The sequence below is a fragment of the Condylura cristata genome, unplaced genomic scaffold, assembly GCF_000260355.1.
Source record: "Condylura cristata isolate star-nosed mole 26May11 unplaced genomic scaffold, ConCri1.0 scaffold00001, whole genome shotgun sequence".
Lineage (NCBI taxonomy): Eukaryota > Metazoa > Chordata > Mammalia > Eulipotyphla > Talpidae > Condylura > Condylura cristata.
In genome coordinates, this window is record NW_004567102.1 from 82010497 (window position 1) to 82035805 (window position 25309).

The following is a 25309-nucleotide window of genomic DNA, read 5'->3' on the forward strand; positions in this document are numbered from 1 at the left end:
AGTTCAGCAAAATCCAGTAAGAAACATAAAGACACACATTTCCCTACAAAGCTCTGAAGTCGACATGTGTAGTCATGCTCCAAGGAAGAATTAATCTACATGCTATTTGTTCCCTATCAGTTTTCTGTGTCAACGTCCATTTCACTGAAACATAAAGAATAAGAGCAACTCAAAATACCTTTGCAAGAGATCTAACTGGGCATGAGCGTCCCGGGTTAGCTTCTGGCTCTTCTCCTCCAGGGAAGCCATCTTCTGCGCCAGGCCCTCTTTCCCACCTGGCTTGATCAGCGGGTCCAGGTTGGCTACCAGGCTTTGAAGCTCCTCCAGGGTACTGTGGAACTGATCCTCTGTGCTGAAAAAGTCTGTGTGGCGTCTGAGACTCTCCTCTGCACTCTCCACATCGAGACCATTGCCTGTCAGCTGTAACATCTCCTGGGCATCCTCCAGCCAGTCGTTAGCTGCTTGAAATACCTGATAATACCTTTGACATTGGCCGTATATTTCAGTCAATTTAGCCTGTAAAACAATATTGACAAACACAATCATTCCTCAATTACAACGCATTGCAAGAAACCGTTCGTTCGTTAGTCTAGTCCTCCATCGCGTGGAGGGGTATCTGGAAGTGAATTGGTAAATTGGTGCAATTTTTGTGTGTGCAATCCATTATTATCTTATTTTTGGTGCAGTCCATTATTATGGTGTTTTTTTTTATAGCTATTTTTGTTCTAAGTCAATTATTGCATTTCAAGGCAGAAAACAAAAATTGAAATGGAATAGAAGAGTGTAATGGGATCTCGGCAAGTTCTGCAACAGTCCCCTTTCTCTTAAGCATAAATATATTGCCTAGAAGTATGTGGCAGACCGAATCTTCATCAAAATGAAATAATGCTGTTGTTCTAAAAGTATAATGACACTGATAAGAATGTAAACTGATATGGTCACAATGGCTGCACCTCATAAATAAATAAATAAATAAATAATTAAATAAATAAATAAATAAATAAATAAATAAAACTACCATATGATCAGTAATCTGGGGTATATTCACAGGGAATGAAGTCACTGTCCAAAAGGAAGTGCCTTTCCAGGCTCTCTGCAGGCTATTTACAACAGTCAAGCTATAGAAACAGCCTCAGTGCTGACTGACATATTAAAAAATCATGCCATAGGCCCTCCCTGGTGGTGCAGCGGGTTAAAGCACAGCACTAAGAATCGAAAGCCACTTCCGCATGAGTTCGATCCCCGCCTGCCCCGGAGGTGACCACATGGCGAGGCAGACCTCTCCTGACCCGCCCGCTGCTCCCCTCAGCAGTGTACTTCGTCCATCTGCCTGTTCTGCTCCCCACTCTGTCTCTGGTGAATCCTCTCACTGCCCCTGCAACTCTGGCCTGTACCCCAGTTCTGTATGAATAAATGAATAAATCTTAAAAAAAAGAAAAAAGAAAAAAAATCATGCCATAAATTACTATTTACCCAAATACACAGTGGAATATTATGTAGTCTTAAAAAAGGAAATCTTATCATTTATGACAATGTACATGCACTTAGGGTATATTACACCAAGTGAAATAAGTGAGAGAAAGACATGCTATGTGAGATCTTATACCTGTATTATTCAAATGAAAAAAAGAAAACAAAGGTTAAACTCACAGAAACTGAAGGTAAAATTGATTATCAGTGTCTGCAGGGAAATGGGGATGAGGCAAGGAGAGGTTGATTAAATGCTACAAAGGTTTTTTTTTTTTTTTTAAGATTTATTTATACATACAGAACTGGGGTACAGCCCAGAGGTACAGGGGTGGTGAGAGGATTCACCAGAGACAGTGGGGAGAATAACAGCCTGATTATCCAAGTACACTGCTGAGGGGAATAGTGGGCCAGTCAGGAGAGGTCTGCCGCACCATGTGGGTCACCTCTGGGGCTGGGATTGAACTGGTGCTGAAGTGGCTTTAGCTTCTTAGTGCTGTGCTTTAACCCACTGAGTCACCAGGGAAGGACCCTAAATGCTACAAAGTTTTAATTATATGTTGGATAAGATCTGAAGATATAATGCATAACATGGTGACTCATTTGATCCTACTCTCATATAACTGAATTTGCTAAGAAAGCAGAAATTAAGTGCTTGCATAAAAATGGTAAATATGTGAGGGAAGGATGTGTTAATTAACTCAATAGGTTATTTTTACAGTAAGAAGTGTGTCACACTGCCCCATTGCATGCATTAAACATCTCATAGTTTTGTCAAACACCAGTCAACAAACCTGAGGGGAGAAAAAAGAACAGAACACCACCAACTTCCAAGGGGTGTTCAGAAGACCAAATAGCAATTTCTGGGAGTGAGACAGTAGTCCATAAGTCTTGAAAAGAGACAAAATATTCAAGTTCAAGGCTGAAAAGCTGACTGCTATGTAATGAAGTCCATTCACATCGGGAGGAAAAGAGACCTAACTGGGCAGCAATGAGTGGACAGACCAGCCCACTGTGAGCAAGCAAAGACTCAGAGAAGGGGCAGAGAAAGTGTCTGGCCAGCAGGATAGAGAAGAATGAGGATGTCAAAGGGGAGGCTCCACAGGGGAGGTCGGAAGCGCCTTGAACCTCAACCTTCAGGAATCTGAAGGACAACCAATAAGACTGCAAAATGCTGGACAGGGAGACCTCCTTGGATTTGAGGTTTTCATTCAAAAACCACAGAATCGGCCCTCCCTGGTGGCGCAGCAGGTTAAAGCACAGCACTGAGAATCTAAAGCCGCTTCTGCATGAGTTTGATCCCCGCCTGCCCCGGAGGTGACCACATGGCGCAGCAGACCTCTCCTGACCCGCCCGCTGCTCCCCTCAGCAGTGTACTTAGTTGATTTGCCTGTTCTGCTCCCGGCTCTGTTTCTGGTGAAGGCTCTCGCCGCTCCTGAGCCTCTGGCCTGTACCCCAGTTCTGTATGCACAAATAAATAAATCTTAAAAAAACACACACACACAAAATCAACAGAAGCAAGCTAACATCGCAGGTGTTTTTTCAGGGATGAAACTGCAGCTAATTTCTGTCCAGACTCTAGACTCTGGGTTATATTTTTTTTTTCTCTAGAACCATTGGGAAATTTAAAGATTTTTACAACAATGGCTTTGATTGAACATAAAAATAAAAGTAGACTGAATAGGCTTTAGTTTAAGAAATCAGAATTGAACATAATGAAGGTTACTAGGATTCTGCCTACAAACTAAACTAAAAAAATGTTTCAGGATTGAGTGTAAATCTTTATGTGAAAATAGTTTTGTTTATTGAGTGATAACTAAGATTTGCTGGGTGCTACCTTATACCTACACTCAGAATCTGAATCTGAAGGGATACCATTCAGAGAATCTCGGTCCAGTGCTAACCACAGAAATGCAGGTTCACACTTTAAAACAGACACCCCTCTTTTTTCATTGTTAATTAATTAATTTTATTACAGATGTGCTAAGATGTAGCCTTAATGGTGTTCTGCCACTTATTATAATAAATGTCTGCTAAAGGTGAGGGAGAGCTAAGGTATTCCTGTTGTACTGATCAGGCAATGTCAAAATAGAAATCACATAAAGTGAAAACCACACCCATCAACAATAAAAACATCCTTTTATGTCATTGTGAGAAGTGAGCTCAAGTGGAAAAATTATTTATATTATTTAAGGAAGCAATTCTAACCAAAAAAAAGAAAGAAAGAGAGAGAGACAAGGAGACAGAGAGAGACAGAGAGAGAGAGACAGACAGAGACAGAGAGAGACAGAGAGACAGACAGAGAGACAGAGAGAGAGAAGACAGAGAGAGACAGAGAGAGAGAGAAGACAGAGAGAGAGAGAGAGACAGGCAGAGAAAGAAGACACAGAGAGAGAGAGAGAGAGAGAGAGAGAGAGAGAAACAGAAATTTCTCCCACACGTGTTTACCAATAAGAGAGGGAGGGAAGGAAAAGCAAGGTGTGGCTGTACCCACCTGCCTGGCGCAGAGCGCTTCCTGGATGTCGCCCTCCAGCTCAGCGAGCTCGGCCAGCGTGTGCTCTAAGTCTGCAGAGATGAGCTCCTTGGCTTTGCTGAACTTCTCCTTCTCCTTGATGCTGAGCGCGTTCATGATCCGCAGGCTGGACTGGACCTCTTCCTGATGAATCTGGATCTTCCTGATCTCCTCCTGGATGTCCTGCAGATTGAGGTCCAGGCTCAGTGGCCCCCTCAGCTCGGCCTTCACGCCCCGCAGCCAGTCCAGCGAGCGACTCATCTCCGTCTGGAAGTCGATGCTCTGCACCATGCGGCCCTCACACTCGGTCACTGTCTCACCGATGACAGACGTCAGCAGCTTCAGCTCCTCCTGCCAAGCCTGGATCTGATGCTTGGCTGCCTCGTAGGCCGCGGGGTCGAGGTGTGGAACCAGGTCTTCCAGATGCACGGTCACACGTTTCAGTAGAATGCCCGAGTCCTGGAGGCTCCCTGCCAGCGCGTGGTAGATCTTGAGCTTCTCCTCTGCAGGGAGTGTCTGCTCATTCAGTTCGGATTGTTCTGTCTTCACGGCTCCCAGTTGTTTTTGCAGTTGGTCGCACATCTTTCTGTGTTCCTGATACGCGCTGGTCGTGTCTTCCAGTAAGCCGACCCTTTGCTCAGTCTGCCTCTTGAGCCTGTGGTACAGGGTGACAACGTGCAGCATCTGGTCTGGGTGCCAGGGCTGACCGGTGCTGCGAAAACCCTCTTTCTTCTGGTTCAGCTCATCCACTGCTTCCCCCAGGCCAACCACCTCTCCCAGCAGCGCTCTGCAATCATCCTGCAGAGACACAGCCTCCTCCACCATCAGCTTGGCGGGAACCTTTCTCATCTTCAAGAACTGGTCTTCCAGTTCACGCAGAGACTGAGTGGTCAACTCGATCAAGGAAGCATATTCTTTCCGGGCAAGGATTGCTTCTTGGACTTTATAGAACTTGTCTTTGGCCAAGGCGACGATGACATTGAATTGCTGGGGCAGGCCATGGAGTTTATCGTGGAGGTAGGAATGGTCGACTTCATTCAGCGATGGTAAGAGGGCCTGCCCTGTTCTCTGCAGTGTAAGGAGGAGATTTTCATATTCTGGAGATTGCTCAAGAATCTGTTGGTACTTGGCCAGTTGTGTATGAAGCTCAGAACTCTCGTTCATTAGGTTGATTTCCGGAAACGTAACAATATCGGCTTGCTTTAACCAGTGACATGCTTTATCAAAATCTTCCTTAAAATGCTTCCTAGAAACTAAACTTTTCTCTAGTTCTTGCAGCCGGTGGCTACACTTTTGTAAAACAGCATCATAGACACCCTGCAGTTCCTGAAGCTTACTCAGCACTTCCCCCTTCTCCTGTTCAGTGATTTCCTTCATTAACTCCCGCCCCTGGGCCCACAGCCCTGTGACTTCATTTTGGTACGTTTTGAGGCTGGCCTGTGCGCTCTTACATGTTTTCACTTGCTTGCTCACATCTTCTGGTAACAGGCAAATGTGCTCTCGGAACATCATCTTTCGCTCATGTTGCTGGATTTGGCTGGTTGCCTGGAACACCGCCATGAGAAACTGGGTTTTCTCAGACAAGGCCTTGTTTAAGTACTTGCGTCTCTGGCCCACTAAGTCGCTGACACAGTTCACATGCTTTTGTGCCTCAGACAGAGCCTTCTGGATGACCTTCCGCTCGTTGAGCCCCAGGTCAGCCATCACCCTGTCAGCGTCCTTGGTGACTGACTTCAGGAGCATCTGTTTGTTCTCCAGTTCACTGCAAATGGTGAGATGGTCCATGAGGAGGCTCTGGGCCATCTCTGGTGGGGGACTCTGCTGAAGAGCCTCAGCTATGTTGGGTTGCTGCTCTTCAGCCCACTCCATCAGCTCCTGAAATCTTGACCGCACCACATTTAACTCCTCCAAATTGGTGACCGACACTTGGATTTTCCGTTGAACTAGGTCCTCAAGCTGAAACCAACGTTGTTCAAGGTGATGTGTTTGCTCTTTGACTAACTCTTTATCATCTAAGTTCAGATGTTCTATCATTTTTTGCTTTTGAGCCTTCAGATCTTCGATAGCCTGCTTTCTCTCCTGCAAGGACAATGCTAACGTTTTCAGCGCTTCCAAATGAGTGGCTGTGCTCTCTGCGTCGGTTCTGAAGATACATTGATAGACATAAAAGCAAGTGATTTTAGTTAGTCCAGACCAGTATTTGTTCATACCATGTAGATGTCATCTCACCATTTTCTCTAAGTGGGATCATTGTGAATTGCTCCATTCATGGCTTACTGGCAGAGATGCTACGATTACTATGGAACACAAGACCCATTTATTTCTGTATTGGAAGTGAACTGAATCAGACTGTCTTGATACTCTTTCTCTACTCTTCTTCTGGTAAATGTTGCCCTCTAACCACATATGACATGTGTGCTTAACTTCCTCTGGTCTTATCAACTGAATAGAATTTGGATATTGATGAGATACCTGTGTGATTTGTAGAAACACTAAACATTGAGAAGCATTAAATTGCTTCATTCTTGAAAATAACACTTAAAGAACTTACTGGGTGACCTTTGGTTTCTGTGTTTTCCTATGGGCAGAAGCCCCACGAAACAACACAGAACTACAGAATACAACCTATAAGACACAGTGTCCCTATCAGATCAGTTTGGTTTACCTTTACAATAGGGGTGAACTTTCTTTACAATAGGAAAGAACTTTAATCCTCCTTTGATCTACAATGCAGTCATGAGAATACAGAATACCATACTTTCTTTTACTTACAAGACATCCAGTTGTAAAGTCAGAGGAATATGACTAGGAGACAGTAGGATAAGTTTGTTTGAGACAAACAAACAAAGGTGCTTATAGGTCAACCAGATGGAGGTGCCCAATGTAGCCAGAAATATGGGTTTGGGCTGATGTTGACTGAATTACCCTCAAGATGAGTAAAATGAAGAGCATCAAGGAAAGGTAGTGTAAGTCAATCAGAAAGTAGTGTACTTCCTCCAAGAACCTTGAGTATGCTTAGCTACCCTTAGAATAATGAATTTAAAAATATGAACAGATGAAGTACAGGTTTTGACCAAGATAGTGATCATAAGTGTAGAAAGATTTCCATATGATGACAGAGTATGCAAGGGAACGTTTACTTTTCAAAGAAGTTAAGAGGAGTCCACTTACTACAGATTCACAAAGGACTTGCATTAACTAAATTTAAATTGTTAACTACTTTCTAGAACACCACAGTACAACACAAAACTCAAATTACAAAGAATGTAGTAGTTTACAGAACTGACAAGAAACTTCCAGAACATAAAGATCCATGAAAGATTCATTTCTGTGAATTTACATCATGAATTCACAGATGTCAGTCCCATAACTGGTAAACAAAACTAGAAATACTTCTGTGATATTCTTCGAAGTCATAGAGTCAGTCTTTGGAACCCTCTTTGAGGTCACAGTTAACAAATGTTTGTTTTCAAACCTTTCCTTTTTTACCCACACCATGGGATTGCATCCAGATGACAACATCAGATCCTGAGTAATGCCTGCTTAATGTTAATAATGAAGACAATCAACATTAAAAATGTAAAACTTCTTAAGTGTTTGTAGAAATTAAAAATGTGTGGCGTAGCGTTTTGGTGACACACTAGAGAATCGCTGTTACCTGGCCAAGTTGTCCCACTCCATTGTGAATTTCTCTAAAAAACCTTCCACGACGCTCATGCAGTCATGGTAGTCCCTGGTTCTCTGCAGACCCTCTTCCCTCTGTTCACACAGGGTGGTGTACTGGAGCTGCAGCGCCTCCCACTGGTCCTGCAGGTGCTTTATTTCCTTGTGTTCAGGAGATTCCTGCTTCTTGGTTAACTTATTCACCTTCTGTGTGAGGGCACTCACAGAAGCCTGCTGGCACTGTAGTTTTTTCACAAAATCCTAAAGGATAACAACAAGGGTAAAATAAAGACCTTCAATGTGCTGAACCCCCAGATGGCAATGGGGAGGAGAGGGTCTGGCCCAGACAGACGCCCTCTAAGCACTGAAGAGCACACAGGAAATGACCCATGAGGCACAGACGTGTAAACGTCACCACACCACTCGAGGCTACACATCTCCACATGCACAAGAGACAAAGGGAGCTGTGGCATCTTTGTGTGATTTGAAAAGTATAAAGGAGAGCTGGTGAATGTAGAGCAACACTCTGGTCACTAAGGAAAAAAGTATTTTATCTTAAAGGGCCATCTTTAAAGTTCCTCAAAAATTTAAACTTCACTTCATTGACAGAGAATAGCAAGTTTATGTCATCGCCATTTTTTTTTCCTCATAGACAAATGATATTTCAGTAAAAAACTTAAGTGACTTATGAACAAAGAGAAAAAAATGAATCAAAGTTTGTTAAAATGCTGGTACAGGGTCTAGTCAAGTTAACCTACTCCTAAAAATTTTCTATTAAATTTCATGTGTGAATCATATTCCTGATTAGATTGATACCACAACATACATTTTACTACACTTTAATTCCATCAAAAGTAATTACATTCAGAATAATTAACTGGTGCGTTTTGAATTCTACAGCATTCACACAAATGTGATGGAAAACGAATACCTGATAGGACTATATTAGTGGCATAACCTAACTCTGTCAGCTAAAGCACAGCTGTTTAGCTTAGGAACAAACTACAGAGCGAATGTTCTTTGATGCCAGGGCCCAATGGGAGCTCTAAGAGAGTATTTGAGGGCTACTTTCTGATTCGTCCCTGTCTGGCATGAAATAAAGGTTGCTTTGACTTTACCCTTTTCCTTCAATATGGATGCTCAAGTTTCAGGACTGACACCCCCACCTGCCTTGCCCCTCTTTATCTTCCCTGCAGGGGCCCTAACGCCTACCTTGACTTGGGAAACCATGTTCTGGGCAATGTTAAGCTCCAGCTCTGAGTGCCTCCTCTTCATATTCTGCAGCTGCTGGTCGGCATCCTGGAGGTAAATCCAAAGCTCTGCCTTCATGTGCTTGATTTCTTCCCAGCCCTGAGTTACATTCTGTGCCTGGACAAGCCTTTGTTCAATCTTGAGAAAACACAGACGCAAGGGTGAGCCACGACAGACAAGGATTTGTGCACTCCAGGGATCTCCCACCAGTCCAGATCCCCGGGCTGGCACATGAAAAGCAGATGCTTTTTTGATATTTAGGTTGTCTACAGACTTAAATGTGGAAGACATGCCAGATGGTTTCAGTCAGTGGCGTGATGCAAGAGTTTTAACCATCCACTGGGCCAAAAGTTGCCCTGCTGGTTATTTGATTTGGGTGCTTAGGTTGGCACACCTGTTCCACCTGGAGTTCATTAGGAAAGATATATTCTCTATTATGCATTTGTTGATACTGCTTGTAAGATGCTAAGTTATCAAGGTTTTAGCTGTACTCTAGGTCTATCTCACTGGGTGCGAAGCCATGCCATTTATTTCACTAGGTCATTTTTTTTTTTTTAAGATTTATTCATGCATACAGAACTGGGGTACAGGCCAGAGGTGCAGGGGCAGTGAGAGGATTCACCAGAGACAGAGTGGGGAGCAGAATAGGCAGACTGATGGAGTACACTGCCGAGGGGAGCAGTAGGCAGACCAGGAGAGGTCTGCCATGCCATGTGGGTCACCTCTGGGACCGGGATCGCATTTACACTGAGGCAGCTGTGGCTCGCTTGAAGTGTTGCACCTTATCCGCCTCCGCCACCAGGGAGGGCCCACCAGGTCATTTCTATGAAAAGAATATGGGGTGCCATTTCTTTACAAGGATTTGTGGAAAGATGTGCTTGGTAGTAAGAAAGTGAAGAACATTCCTTCTTTGGACTATTTCACTGGACTATTCTGTGAATAATTAATTAAATACCAGCACCATGTCTTATTTTCCCTTTAAACTCAAACATGTTCGTTTGAGAGCTTGAAGCAAAAGTGGCAGCTATACGGGCCCCATGCTGCCGCCTGCTGCTGTGGACCGGTACTGCAGGAACTCATTGCCACACTTCATCTATTTTTGGGTCTTTTTCAAATTTTAATGTACATTAGAAATCATACTGTGCCCAAAGACTATAGAAGCATTATAGCAAGAGTCATCCCAGGAGATATTTTCTTTACACCTCACAAGTAACGTCCAAGCAAGAGAATATAATAAAGCTGATCAGTCCACATGTGATTTCATTTTTCTTTGTTTCCTTACCATTTGCTCTGTTTGTTGAATGTCTTTTGCTGTGGTTTTCACTGAAGGGTTTGACAAATCACACATGGAACAAAGGAGATCTAAATAGGTCCTTGCCTGCTCCTGCAAAGCTCTGAAGTGTTTAACCTGTTTAACAACAACAACAACAACAACAACAACAACAAAAATCAGAAAAAAAATCACAGCTTTCAAAGAGAAAAAGGTGCATGTTCTATGTAGACAGCTACCCTTTGTAATATTTTGCTGACATTTCAAAAATAATTTTGCTATGCCCAGTATTATCAACACTGTTGTAAAGGATGTCTATTAGTGACTCATAGGAAAAAATTAAAAACAGAAGGACTGGGAGACATCTGTCCACCAGCTACACATCATGGTAATGAAAAAAGTCTGGTCTGGGGAAGGGGAACACCCAAGAAACTTCTACAGCCTTCTCAGAGTCTCTAGTCACATCCTTGCTTGTTTTGCATTTCCGAGAAAGACTCTAGCCTACTCTGGTTGCTCCTTAATAGGTTTTTGCATGATCAGAGACAAAGGAAAGAGACGTATGGGGGCAACACTGGAGAGCAGTTAACATGAGGAGCCTGGTCTTGTTCTTTGCAGAAAGTCGTGCAGTGGTCCTTTCTTTCCAGAAGCCCAAGAAGGGTATTAACGGGGAACCCCAGACACAGGAACACAGAGCGATGTGTTTCTCTGCAGATGCTCAAGAGTCTACGCAGGCTGGTTTAGATACTGGCCATAAAGCAGAGCCCTCAACAAACAACAAAACCCTGGTTCCCCCAGTACTCACAGTCCTAGGAGAGAGACATATAGCATTTCCCAAGACAAACTGACATGTGTGTGTGTCTGTGGTGATGACCACCATGTAGCAGAGTGTGACGAGGAAGCAGCTACTTGGGAAGCACATGCCCCAAGACCTTCCTGTGGACTAGCCTTGAACTCAGGGAGAGGGCAAGCTCTCACAGGGTTAGAACATTCCAGGCAGGGTAGGGTGGGGGTGGGGACAGCAAATCAGAGGCCCGTGGCTGAAGCAGCTGTTTCAGGAAGGAGCCGAGGTCCAGGAGGCAGGCAGGGGCCAAACCCTGGAGCACATCAGGGGGATGACCACGCCTCTGTCTTTGTGGGGTAGATGCCTCCATTTCAGAGCTCCTTGGCCTCAGCACCTGTAATCTGAAGCCAAATAATTCTTCGCAGTGGGGGGCTGTCCTTGTGCACTGCAGGCCAATTAGCTGTATCCTGGCCTTTATCTGTTCTATGCCAGTTGCACCCCACCAGTCCCATCTGGGGTAGCCAAAGATCTTCAGGCATTGCTGAATGTGCACTTGAATGTGCTTCTTCTACAGCTCCTTTCTGAAGGGGGCCAGACCACTCAGGGACACTGAATGGAAGTGCAGGGTACTTCGCAGTCATCGATTCTAGACCCTGAGGAGGGAAGATGTCCTCCTGCACCTACAGCTAGGTGAGGAAGGTGTAGGGAACCCTGTTCTAGAAAAAGGTCATGGGGATTAATGCTATTTTTCTTTCTCTAACTTTTAATTCACTTTTTTATAACAAAGGAGAAAAATCAAGCTTTCATTTGGGTTATTTTACATAACGACACATTGCAAGAAATATCCACAACACAAGGACTCATCCGGGATGTTCCCCGGCCAGATGAAAACATTCGACATAGTGTGCATGCGTTGTTCTTGATCCAAGGGGAAACGAGGGTTCACTTGCCCTGATCCTATTCTTCATCGGGTTTAATATGTGCACTTTCATGAAACACTTCATGAGAACTAATGTAAATCACTGAGATCAGAAAGTGTTCTTTGGGGGCAAACTGGGAGGACACTTCTCTGTGTGGATGAGAGGAGAAGTAGATTATGTCATCTCAGTTTACGTTTAAAAAAAGGAGTTATCTGTTAAATATTGCTGCTTCCTATCTAGCAGCAATAGCCTGTACAGCCAATTCCTCTCACCTGCGCAGAGCTGCTCAGGACAAAAATCACTTCAAGGGACCATTGTACACTGTTGGTGACTGTGTGGAGAGACCCCGTCCCTATGGAAACCACGTGGAGGTTTCTCAATAGGTTAAAAAGAGGTCTAGCACACGTCAGCAATTCCACTCTTAGGCATCTACCTGGAGAATAAAAGTAATTCACGGGATAGCTGCTGTGTTCACACAGCACCACTGATAATAGCCAAGTTATGAAAACAACCAACAACCAAGGACAAAGGAACGAGGGAGATAGGGACATGTACACCGCGAAATACTACTAAGCTATAAAAAATACATGCTGTTGCCATTTTCAACCACAGGATGGGATTGGAAGAGACGATGCTAAGTGGAAGAAGTCAGAAAGAAAGCAGAATATTGACTGGTGTCATTTATGTGTGAAGTACAGAGAAGCAAAGCAAAGGGTCAGGCAAAACCAAACCAATCACAAAGTCCGGAAATCTAACTGTGGAACTGGGCTACAGGATGCGGAGTGGGAGGAAGAAGCATGAAGGGAGGAGGCCCGACGGACGTCAGTGGGGAGCTGAGGGCGCCCGGGTGGTGGGGTGGTGCGGGCATCGTCCGAGGAGGTGTGATCCTCGGCTTCTGAATCACGCGCAGAGATGTAAGCCAATGCTACCACCGTAGTAGTAGTAATAACAATAAGCTATTTAATATTCTTAATTTCTCTGTTTGTGGCAGCAACAATATTTTAAGCATGTGGATGATGCTATGCTTGTATGCCATAGGTGGTTTTCACATGAAGACAACTGGCATTGCATTCAGTCATTATTTTTTAAGTACCTTGCTCTGTGCCCTCCAAAAAAATAACAGAATGTGAGGTTTTCTGTTCATAAACCATTACATTGTGATGTGGGATTTGAATTTCTTCATAGTCTTATAAGCTTGCAGAAAGGATGCTTACTATCATCATTTTACATTTCAGAATACGGAAGCTCAGAGAATGAAGTCACCCCCTTGAGTGGACTTCCTGGCTGCCACATCACACTGTCTGTCCCCTAGCTTGTCCCTCAGGATGGTGTCTGTCTCCCTGATGAAGCCGCCCGTCACCACACTTGTCTTTCCCAGGAGCAGCACGTGATGGGTACCGAGCATGTGCTCACTGAGGGTGTGGCTGAACCAACTCTGAGGAGTCTCACCTGCTTCACGGCTTCAGCCCTGCTTAGAGGTGGGTGCGGGCTGGGCTTGACATCAGGTTGGACAGCAGAAAGCCACGCCTGGCACTGCTGCAGGGTGTCCTGCCGGCTGACATGCTTTTGAAGTTCGTGTTCCAAACTCTGGTACACCTGAGAAAAAACAACCCGTTGTGGTTATGAAGCTCTTTTATCTGTCTGTAACCATCTCTGGAATGCAAAGAAACACCCACCCCCTCTACCCAACCCTAGAAACATATCTAAGGTGATTATAAAAATGTTCCAAAATATTGCAGTGGCTCTCCTAGATTCTAAGTTCTCCACCCACAACCTACGTGCAATATTATTAGAGGAGGAGGTTATGGTACTGGAAATGTGCCATCATACATACAATCTTTGGAGTAAAGGGTCAAATCAGAGTTTTTGTAGCTTTCCCCAATTTGACACAAATATTGCACTTTTTGTTTAAGCTAGAAACCTGAAACAGAAATCGAACACCATATTATGAAAACATAACCACGAAGATTTCTCTATCTGAAACGCTTCTCCTTTTGGGGGGTAGGGTCACATTTGAGCTGAATGCATGAGGGACAGAAGAGCTTGGTGCCCTCATTTCATTTTAGAAACTGAGTCCCAGGAAGATGTTCTAGAATAATCCAAGCATTTTCTGCTTTGTCCATCAACTTAACCTTCAACTCAACTAAGCGGCATTTTATACATACATAGATACATACTGGGAGTTTTATGTTTCTTCTTAAAAATCAAGATGAAATAAACCAATTATGTTTTCTTAGCAAAAGAGTCTGTTCAAACAATGAAGTAAATGAGACTATTTTGACTTCATTATTGAGACAAAAGAACCATTGGATTGTCTCTGTAGTCGGCTAAATTTCTCATTTTCAACTTGCACTGGGATGACCTCCTATTTATTCTTACTCCAAGCAGAGCTAAAAAGTTAAACATGTATTATGCTCTCTATCATTTCTGAAAATCTGAAGTAGGAGGTTCTGCTACGTTTCCAGTTTCACCTGCTGTTATAGAAGTTACTATCGAATCATGTATTTGTCTTTTAACAATTAGCAGTGATGACCAAAAAAGCAATTTGCGATTTAAATGCTTTAAATGCCTGGGCAATAACCCTACGAAGCCAGCACTGAGCAAACCTCTCTGGCATGAAGCAATGCATGAGCACCTCAACCATCCCTTGCCTTTGCCTTCTTGCCTTCACCCCCTTGTCATCATTTGTAACTTTTGTTAGAAGCCTTTGCCCCTCTTTCTTATTGCTTCTTGAAAGCTGTTCGATAGACACAGTTTTCCAAGCCTTTGGGAGCTAACTAATGACACTCAGCATAGTTTTTATTATCATGAGGCACACAGACCATTCTCCCCAGTCACTTGTCATCTCCAGTTCTTCCTGGCTCGCCCAGTAACAAACCCATGGATTTTTTCAATATCATTTAAAAATTCTAAAATAGGGCCCTCCCTGTTGGCACAATGCATTAAAGCACAGCACTGTGAAGCTAACTGCAACCATTTCAGCAGGAGTTCGATCCCCAACCAGGGAGCTGACCCACAGGGCGCAGCAGACCTCTCCTGTCTCGCCTGCTGCTCCCCTTAGCAATGTACTTTGGTTGATTTGCCTGTTCTGCTCCCCACTCTTGTCTCTGGTGAATCCTCTCACCGCCCCTGCACCTCTGGCCTGTAACTTAGTTCTATATGCATAAATAAATCTTTAAAAAAAATCCTAAAGTAAAAGAAACCCATTGATTTTGCTCAATTTTTATTAAAAATATAATTCATTTTCACCTTAAACTTATGTCTACAACATAAATGATACTGTGCTAGTGGACATATTCTCATGGATGTGCTAACTCAAAATCTGTGCTTGCTGCTTTTCTCAATTTCTATCAAGTGCATTAAAAAACCTCATACTTCAAAAATCTGAGCCTCCTACTTCAGATTTTCAGAAATGATAAAGAACATAATACATTTTTATCTTTTTAGCTCTGCTTGTAATAAGAATAAATAGGGGGTCATCCCAATGCAAGTTGAAAATGAGAAATTTATTGCATGGTGGAGAGGCTCAAGGCTGCACAGTTAAAGAGAAGATAATGATTGCGAAATTACTAAAGAAACTTATTTGGCTTTAAGGAACAAAAGGCAATCTAGAAAGAAGGACAGTGGTGCAGATAAAAATCAGATAATCTTCTTTTAATTTTCATCATCACTTGATGTCATAAAGGGATGAGGCAAAACTGAGTATCTGAAATGTACTGCTTCCTCACATCGATCAAATGCAAAACATGCTAGTTCTTTGTTAACGAAGACTGTGAAATCAATCCTCCAGCTCTTATCTGGACACATATCAAAGCTAACCCAATGACTGAAGCATCATTACTAATTCTAAACACTTCTATATTGGGGCCTCCCTGGTGGTGCAAGGGGTTCAGTCTCAGCACTATGAAGCTATAGGCAGCTGCTGCAGCAAGAATTTGATTTCAGGGAGCTGACCCACAGGGCACAGCAGACTTCTCCTGTCTCCTCGCTGCTCCCCTCAGCAGTGGATTTCAGTCCATCTGCCTGTACTGCTCCCCACTCTGTCTCTGGGGAATCCTCTCACTCCTGCACCTCTGGTCTATACCCCAGTTTTTATATGCATAAATAATGAGTTTTTAAAAAAAGCTTCTACATTGCACAACCTTTCTCCCACTTGTCAGCCTTCTAGAACCTTCCGAAGCACTCACCCTCTGAGCTGTGCTGCAGATGGCAGAGTAGCTGTCCTTCGTGCCCTGCAGGTGTGCGTGCACATTTTGTTTAAGCTTGGCTTGCAGGTGGTCTGCGCACTGACTAATCAAATTGTCACCTTTCATTTTAAGGTTGTCCAAACGATCTTCAAAACCTGCAATTTCTTCCATCATGGCCTACAAAATAATACACAGTGCTCGTGTAATTTAATGTTTTGTTTTTAATTAACCTACTGATCAAACAGAAAGGGGGAAGATCAATCATTTAACTGTTAAATGAAGACTTTGCTAAATAAAAATTATCTCCGACAGGTGGAAACGCTGATGACTGAGAGATTAGCTGGCTTCCCTGAGAGGCACCTCGAGGTATCCATCACCTAACAACTCAAAGTCAGTTTCAAATTAAGGTCACTGAAAGTTGACAGACATTTTAATGGGCCATCTGCCACTTCTCAGGCAGTAGACAGAGTTGCTAAAAATACACCTCCTATCAGTGGTAAAACCAGCATGTGGTCTACAAACGCTCACATCAGTATTCCTGCGGGCCAGGAACGGAGGTAAGATCCTGAGTAAGCAAGGGGAGGACATGGCTACAACCCAGGCTTTCTGGCTGCCGTCCTGTACCCTAAATTTGGCTCACTTCTCTAACATAAAGAAAATCTCGGAGTAGTGACACCATCAAATTTGGTGATCAAAAGCTGTTATCCCGGAACATGTTACAATAGAGTCAGAACTTGAATGCCGGGATTCAACTAGGGCACTCATTAATCACTGAATTCACTGCTCTCATTTCTCAGACTTTGTCGAGACTCAGCCCTGATTCTCTAAGCACATGATTTTGATTAAGGGTTGAATGTACATACAAGCAGGTGTGTGCACACTCTCACTGGCGTGCAGCCCACAGGCACACTCTCGCAGTACACACGGCACGTTCTCACGGTGCTCATGGCACATGCTCGCGGCGCACACGGGCACACACTCACACACGTGCAGCACACAGGCTCCCTTGGCCTCCAGCTCTGCAGAACCAGACGCACCTTGTGGTGGGCCAGCTGCTGCGTGATGGTCTCCAAGCTGCTGGTCTCCATGAGGTCTGGTGCCACCAGCCTGCCGGACATCTGCAGCAGCCACTTTTCCACCTCCTGGAGCTCACTGTTGTAATCTTCATGGTCCTTGACCTTCGCCTCGAGACTGCAGACGTGCTCCTGCGGAGGCAGGTGCCCACGGCAGGTGACTTTCTAACAATCTACTCAATTTTTCACCTTCTTATAAAAACTCAGCACAACTCCTGGGGCAGATGGAACCCCTTATCATAGAAAATGGTGAGAAGGGTGTCTTCCTCGTGGCTCATGGGATTAAGTCTCAGCCCTCTGAAGCGATCCCAGCCACTGCAGCATGAGTCCATCCCAGACCAGCATGAGCTGACCGACAAGGCGCAGCAGTCCTCTTCTGGCCCACCCGCTGCTCCACTCAGCAGTGTATTTTGGTGAGTCCACCTGTTCTGCTCCCCACTCTATCTCTGGTTGATCCTCTCACACTCACCCCCACACCTCTGGCCTATACCTCAGCTCTTCTATGCATAAATTAATAATAAAAGAAAATGAAGAGGAACAGAAAAACACAGTCATTTTACCATTTAAAATGACCAGCTGGTCAAAAGGAAAAATACAGACCTATATTAGTCTCGAATATGTTTTGAGAGCAAAATGTCAGCACCCCTTTGAGAGCAAAAGCATTCAACACATTTGTTACTGGCCACTCCTTACCTTTGCTGATGCACAGAGGCCCTGATAGTCACTCTCGAGTTCATCTATTTTGTCCTTTAAAGTAACATCCTGCACCAGTTCCAGAAGCGCCTCCCCTTTCTCCCGCACCGACGTGACCGAGGGCTCATGGGACAGCACCGAGTGTTGGAGGGACTTGAACGACAAAGAGCAAGAACAGCGCCCGTTCACATGGGGGGTCAAGGTGGGCAATCTCCACCTCTGCCCCAGGAGATGATCTACCTCCAGTCAAGTTTCGATACCTTGTCTATAATTCAATATGTGTGAAATATCAAATAGAATGATCTGTGGACGGCTAACATAGTTTTGACATACAGCGGACAAGGATGTCCTGCATATGGAGCAGGAGGGAGGGCAAATAAATAAAACGAAACAAATTGGGTTCCTATTCGTGGCTCCCACTCACTCCTGCAGAGAAGAGGTATGTGGCATGTAATGCAGGGAGTGGGGTGTTACCTTTTGATTTTGATTCATGAAATATGTTGCAGCTGGTGCTAGATGTGAAACTAGAAGGCAAAGTTGCTGGGCCAGACTGAGGATACACAGAGGCACGATTCCTACAAGCACCTTCAAAGACACGGTCCGCCTGGCAGAAAAGCCAAGGTCAGGAACAGGCCTATTGACTAGAGGAGCAGACGCTTTCCACAGGGAAAACTGAGGCTAACCCCTCAGTCACACTGGCCTTCTTTCACTATGGCTAAGTCGTTGGGGTCAAATGTAGAACACAGATTATTCTGCAAGCAACCTTTGTTAATTGTTTTCAAAACTGGGTAAAGTATCTGTACTGTCTATAGTTATAGACACACCACAGCTTTCTTTTTGCAAACAGCTGGTGGGTTTGTTGATGAAGTGACGTCGGTCTGTAACATGATACCAGCTGCAGGTGAAAGCCTCATAAATCACGTCTGTATCGACTATATCCTGGTCACCACTTGCATTCTGGCATCCGTCTGTCACTGAACAGTTGACCCCTTCACCAGATCCACCCACACCCCCTTACCCTTTCCTTCTGGTTACGATTCACTTGTTTTTATAGTCTGAAAGACAGTTTCTCTTTTGTTTATTTACTACTTTTGTTTTAGGTCTACCAGATGAATGAAATCATACAGTGCTTCCTCTGACTTCATTAAGCATAACTCCAGTTTCAGCCAATTATGTATATTTGCAAAAACTAATGTCTACGGTATGATCTATAGTTGGTTCACTGGAACTTATTTTCTTAGTTAACTAAACTTCATTTTCAGCTAACCGTGGGCCAGTTTATAAGCCTGGAGTATCGAAAAAAGACGAGAAGACTCAGCATGAAACTGATAAAATCTATAGGTGTGAGATCAAGCAGGGAGGTTGAGCCGAAGGGGCTCTGTGAGTGGGTCGGACTCAGAGCCTAGTTCCTATTTATAACGACACTGTCTTTGCTAGCAGGCAAATAGGATTCTGGAGTGGAAAAGGGATCAGGGCAGTGTATCCAGCCAGAAAGAGCCGCACCTCTCACCACTGCGAGAGAGAGTTAAGGCTGTTTTTCTATCATCCATTGGGGTGGCACAAACAAGAGCTCCTGCCCCCCCCCCCAACTTAGTCTCGGCAGGACCCCTCCCACCCGTGCAAGAGTAAACACATACTACCTTGTATTTAGATAACTGAGCTTTTTTCTCATATAACTCCATCTTGGGATCTTCAGGGCTCTGCAGGACCCCTTGGTACTCAGCTACCCACTGAGCGAGCGCTTTGTATTTGTCTGAGAACTCCTTGGCCAGATAGAGGCCTTTCTCCAGGGCTGTGTGCTCTTTTCGGACAGTGCTGGTCAGGTCCTTCAACTGCTCCACGCGACCGTGGATTTCTTTTCTCAATGTCTCTGCTTCACCATCCTCCAAGTACTTCAGAGCTCGCTCCCCCTTCTCCCGGGCTGATTTCAGCAAACTGTGGCCTTTCTCCATGTCTTTGAGCAAACCCTAAGGAGAGAGAGTAGGAAGCCAACACCAAGGTCATCTTGCTTTTGCCTTTTAAAAGTTTCTGAGGCCATATATGACTCCTTAAAATACCTCTTTGACGTGAATCACCAATCTGATGTACCAGAAATTTTCTTTTCTTTATTTCAATATTGCTTTACAAAGTCTTGATCAATACATCGCTTCCTGATCAAAGACTTAAAGAGAAGTTAATGTCTCTCTCATCCTGAGCAATGATCTTAAAGAGCTGGTAAGAGCTGCATGTCACCGCACAGTGCCACCAATGTGAAGTCATTTTTCCTCTTAATTTAAGTGTCAAATTGGAATTTAGTTAAAATGTTGTCAGCGGTGACATCTAAGCCGTTCCTATGATAGCACAAATCAGTGAAAGCCAGCTCTGGGACTGACTGACTTTCTGACCTAGTTTTGGAATGAAAGGATGAGCACGAGTCACCCGTCAGTCAGGTAGACCAGACACCTGTGCTCCCACAGGCTCTGCAGGGAAGGGAGAGATCTCTGGAGGAGCTCTGGGGGGCTTGGGGACAGGTGGGAGGCAGTCATGCCTACCTCCAATGTCTTCATTTTCTTCCCCATCATGGCTTTATCTACTTTATCAATTTTGGCAGCTACATTCTTGAAGTTTTTATGAGTAGAGCCGTACCAATCCGAGTAGGAACTCAGGGATAACTCTGATTCCTCCAAGCTCTGGATCTCTTCCTCCAGGAATTTTATTTGTTCCTTTGAAAGAAAATAAAGTTGAACAGTGAAGTAAAGACCGGGACAAGTGCCATTTGTGCTATATAGACACCTCTCTGGAAGTTAATGGAAGAGAGGGTGTGAATGGAAATTAATGGAAGTCCTCAGCCCCCTTGTTTTCGGGATATTGTCTCAGTGCCCAGAAATCCTTCTGGTCAAAGTGAAATGTAGAGTTGGGCAGGGGGCCTCTCACCAGGACAAAAGTCTTGGCATGAGGAACATACTGGAAAACCGGTATCTGCTGAAAACAGCAGGCAGATATTATGGCCAGATTAGCATAACCAACTACCCCAACCTGGACAGATAATTAAGTGTAAACAGGACTAGAGATAGGTATTTTAGATCAGCAGGAACAACAGAGCCTCGCAGGCAACAGCCCCTATTCACTGCCCCTAGCTTGTGCCAGACTATTCTGCATCCCAATCCACTCCCAGCCATGTGCAACCCTGCATGCACTTGCCCACCTCCCTTGGACCTGATCCCACGATGTGAGACTGCCCTGGGCACAGGGCTGCACTCGCTGAGGTGTGAGCCCCTCTAGATGTCTCTCCACTTGGCCTTGAGGTGTCTTTCCTCCATCCTGCGCCACTCCCAACACTGCCCTCACGCTGAGCCTTGGGTCAGCAGCCCACTCACCAGCACTTGGAGGACAAGGGCCTGGTATCTGGATGCCAGCTGTGCGGCCTGGCAGCCGGTGCGGCTGCTCACGTGGCTCTCCTCCAGGATCTCCTGTGCGCGGGCACCCACCTCCTCAACTTCATCTCTGTAGGCAGCCACTTCCTCGTGCCACTTCTGAAATGATGTCAGTTGGGGGGGGGATGGTTCAGTCTCAGGCATTCTTGGACCAGGCAAAAATATACATAGCTAGATCTTACGAGAAGATGATTCTTCTTGTATGTATAAGTAAATAAAATAAATGTTTAAAAGAAAAAGATTTAATGTCTGTTTAGGATATTTTTCTTGAAATATAATTTTAAGATTTATTTATTTGTGCATACAGAACTGGAGAACAGGCCAGAGCTGCAGGGGCAGTGAGAGGCTTCACCAGAGACAGAGTGGGGAGCAGAACAGGCAGATCGATGAAGTACACTGCTGAGGGGAGCAGCGGGCGGGTCAGGGGAGGTCTGCTGCGCCATGTGGGTCACCTCCGGGGCAGGGATCGAACTCATACTGAAGTGGCTTTAGCTTCTTAGTGCTGTGCTTTAACCTGCACCACCAGGGAGGGCCAAAATAAAATTTTAAAGCTATATCACATATAACCTTCATGAAAACTCATTACAGCAATGTGATTAAACACTATCTGATTTTGATGGGATAATTTTTGTATATATTAATTTAAGTTCAAGAAAAAAACAGGATTTTGTATATTTATCATCTTATTAGGGAACAATTGTGAATATATTTATTTAGAATGTTTTATGCTTAGAATATATTTATTCTGAAATAAAATTTTGAAAATGTGTCACACACAACTTCATAAAAATTGTGCTACAAAAACCTGATAAGAATGGTATACTTTGAGTTGGAATAATTTTCTATATACATTTCACTTTAATTTTTTTTTTAAAGAGGGCATGTCTTCTTTTGTGCTTTGATAAATTTTGAAAAAGATGAATAATGAAAAGAAATTGTAAAGGGCAAAGGACTATTTTGATCATATGTCTTAATTTGTGTAAAATTAGAATGAAAGTAAGGCTCTCCCTGGGGTGCAACAGGTTAAAGCACCTCACTATGAAGCTCTCCAAAGCCACTGCAGCACGAGTTCAATCCTCCACCAGGGAGCTGACCCACATGGCGCGGCAGACCTCTCCTGACCCGCCCGCTGCTCCCCTCAGCAGTGTACTTCGTCCATCTGCCTGTTCTGCTCCCTACTCTGTCTCTGGTGAATCCACTACCCACCACATCTCTGGTCTGTACCCCAGTTCTGTAAGCATAAATAAATAAATCTTTTTAAAAAATGAGAATGAAAGTAATTATTTTTTCAATGAATTATTCTAGAAAAACTTCGTATCAGAACCAGAAGTTTAAATGATTGCAATGTTAGCATTCACATATCTTTATAAAGCGAGGTACTAAGTCATGGGAAGAAAACAGCATATATTTCATTAAAGACTAAATTTGGATTCTCTGAAGTCATCCCTGCATGGAAAATGCTCTGGTATGCTTGTAGGCAAGTGGAAAAGATCTTGCAAAATCTAGGTCTTGGCCAAAGTTACTAAATATTTGAATAAAACAAGCTCTGCATGACCTCTGCTACTGTGAGGAGAGCGGGAATTTCCACTCACAGTACCTTCATCTGATGTAACTGTATCTCCTTGGCTGCCCGACTGGACTGACGCTGCGTTCGGAGACTCACTTTCTCCTCCAGGATTTTCAGCCACTCATCCACTTGCTGAAACTTCTGTTCCATCAGTCTCAACTTGTTCACAACATTGTTGAACTGAGTTCGGGTCTCGGAGAGTCTCTCCTGGTAAGCCTGCCAGTCCTGCCGGAGAGATTCTAGAGCCCGATCCTCTGTCTGGGGGAGACCCGACGGTATCACCTCCTCTCTGCTGCGCAGCACTGAGTTCAGCAGTGCCTGACCCTCGGCACAGCGCACCTGCAGCTCCTGCATCGGGAGACATGGCTGTCACGTCTCATCCATATTTTATACCTGGGTCGGTTATCACTTCTCACTAAGCCACAAAGCCAACTGTGTCAGTGTGAATTGCGCATTCAAATTTTACTCTCTCGTACACAAATGTGTAGCTCACACTGAATATTGTTATCCATCTTAGGAGAAACATTCAGAAATATCTCTGATAGAAAAAAACAACATGCACATGCCAATGTTTTTTCTTATCTATCTTAGTAACTGTTTCTGAAATTTGACTGTTTGACTTACAGACAAAACTACTTATGATGGAAGGGTTGTTATTTGAAAAGTAACTTTTAGACTTATCATGGCTCACAAGTTATAGGGCGTTTTGCTTGGACATTGAGTAGGGTCAGTGTTGCACTTGGGAATAATGGACCCACTTTTGCTAAGGAGGGATTCTCTGCAGAGTTATACTCTGGGGAATGTGGTAGCCAAGCAAAGCTTGTCTTGGAGGGTAGAGGACACACCTCTGGAAAGCTGATTCATCGCACCTGCCCACCAGCTGGGATACAGTTTCCTCCACCAAAGCACAAGACTCAAAGATTTACCCTCTAATTTCAGCAAGGTTAGAGGAGAAGAACACATTATGTTTATAGAAATCAAAACACATATCCTCAAAGATACTGACAAAACGATACTGTCTTCCTGATGTTAGACAAATAACATGTTATTACTTGATCTCATCATCTAGAATTGAAAGGAACCATGACAACCCTCACCAGTAAAGTTCATAGCACCCAAGTAGTTGGCTAAAATGCAGCATTAAAAAAAAAATTTTGAATGTGTTTAAAATTGCTTGTATACGACCATGTTTACCAATAAAAAATAGCAATCATATATGATTTAAACTAACTAACATACTTTTTTCTTTATGATGATGTCACTAAAATGTAATGTGGAAAAAAATGCATAAATAAAGGTGTTAGGTAAACATACTGTAAATGGCAGAGAAGAATAGCATATGATAAAAGCATTAATCAAAATGGCCACAATCATTCTAAGATTTTATAAAATTGCATTTTGTATGATGCCTTCCCTTAATTCTGGGATTGCTACGTATTTCCTGAAACGTATTCACTAGTGAATATTTTAGGTTTCCTGAGTCATACAGCTTCTTTGGTAAAATAACTTTGCCAAGCTAAGCACCAAGGCACCCACAGACCATATTTACATGAATGGCTGTGCCTGTGTCCTAATAAAACTTTATTTAAAATAGGTCCACGTGACTAAAGGCTGCCGCCTTCTGAACTACATGATCGTTAACTTTCCCCAATCAGTCCACTATTCCATTTTTCTAACCTTTTCCTGTAGGTTACAATCCATCACAATATTAGTTTGATTTGCAAATATCCCATATTTCAAGTTTTTATTCTGAAATGAACATGGTCCCATATTTTAAAAATCTCTGTTTCATGGCACAGAGAGGTGCAAAGGGTGTCAGGACCCGGATGTTCTGCTGTGCGTTTGGACATCACAATTCTCCACGTCGTTTCCCAGACGCGTTTTTAACTTAAAGTCATTTATTATTAAGTTAGTGCAGGTGAAACTGGATGTTGGAGTCAGTGTGGGGCCATGCTGGTCGCTTAAGTGAGACATCTTTTTCTGACCAGCAAAGAGACACATTGGTGTATCACGGGTAATGTATTGCCTCTGCTCCCACGCGGAGGCCCAGAGAGCAGAGCTACGCTTGCCAAGCATGAGCAGTGAGTGCTGAGACGGTTATTTCAAGAAAGCACAGTCAGCTCTCCTAAAATAATAAAATAATTCGCTGACCCTGGCAGCTCAGACTCTCCTACAGACACTGCCAACAGCATGGATGGGTCTCTCACATAGCCAAGGAAATTAGGACCCAATGTCTATGATGTAATTTCTGAAGCGATCATCATCCCAGTTAGACTTTCTCCCCTCTCATTTCACCTTTCCTTACAACTCTGCAGAGAAAATGGAGTCAGAGAACGACCCTCCCCATTTCTGAAGCAACCAGGGTCAGGTCTTGCCAGAATGAGGGTGCAGGTTCCCAACCCCCACCCTGCTCGTCCCAAGACCTAACTGAAATTGCCAGGAATTTTGTCAGTGCTAACATCTCCATCTCCGTGTGTCCACCTGTGGAGCTGCTGGTGTATCAAATGCTCCA

The 25309-nt window shown here is 43.9% G+C and overlaps 1 protein-coding gene across 1 annotated transcript in view; it reads right to left on the reverse strand.

Moving 5' to 3' along the window:
• The window catches only part of SYNE1 (spectrin repeat containing, nuclear envelope 1), a 424261-nt gene that overhangs the window by 171734 nt on the left and 227218 nt on the right, over window positions 1-25309 (reverse strand). Inside the window, exons 63-75 of the mRNA XM_012735121.1 lie at window positions 22828-23145; window positions 21174-21329; window positions 20349-20519; window positions 19458-19784; window positions 17818-17970; window positions 17089-17256; window positions 16052-16228; window positions 13314-13460; window positions 10176-10301; window positions 8855-9031; window positions 7638-7903; window positions 3962-6122; window positions 179-516 (exon numbers count right to left, since the gene is read on the reverse strand). Coding sequence (XP_012590575.1) covers window positions 179-516; window positions 3962-6122; window positions 7638-7903; window positions 8855-9031; window positions 10176-10301; window positions 13314-13460; window positions 16052-16228; window positions 17089-17256; window positions 17818-17970; window positions 19458-19784; window positions 20349-20519; window positions 21174-21329; window positions 22828-23145 — 4685 coding nt within the window. The remainder of the gene's footprint in view (window positions 1-178; window positions 517-3961; window positions 6123-7637; window positions 7904-8854; window positions 9032-10175; window positions 10302-13313; window positions 13461-16051; window positions 16229-17088; window positions 17257-17817; window positions 17971-19457; window positions 19785-20348; window positions 20520-21173; window positions 21330-22827; window positions 23146-25309) is intronic.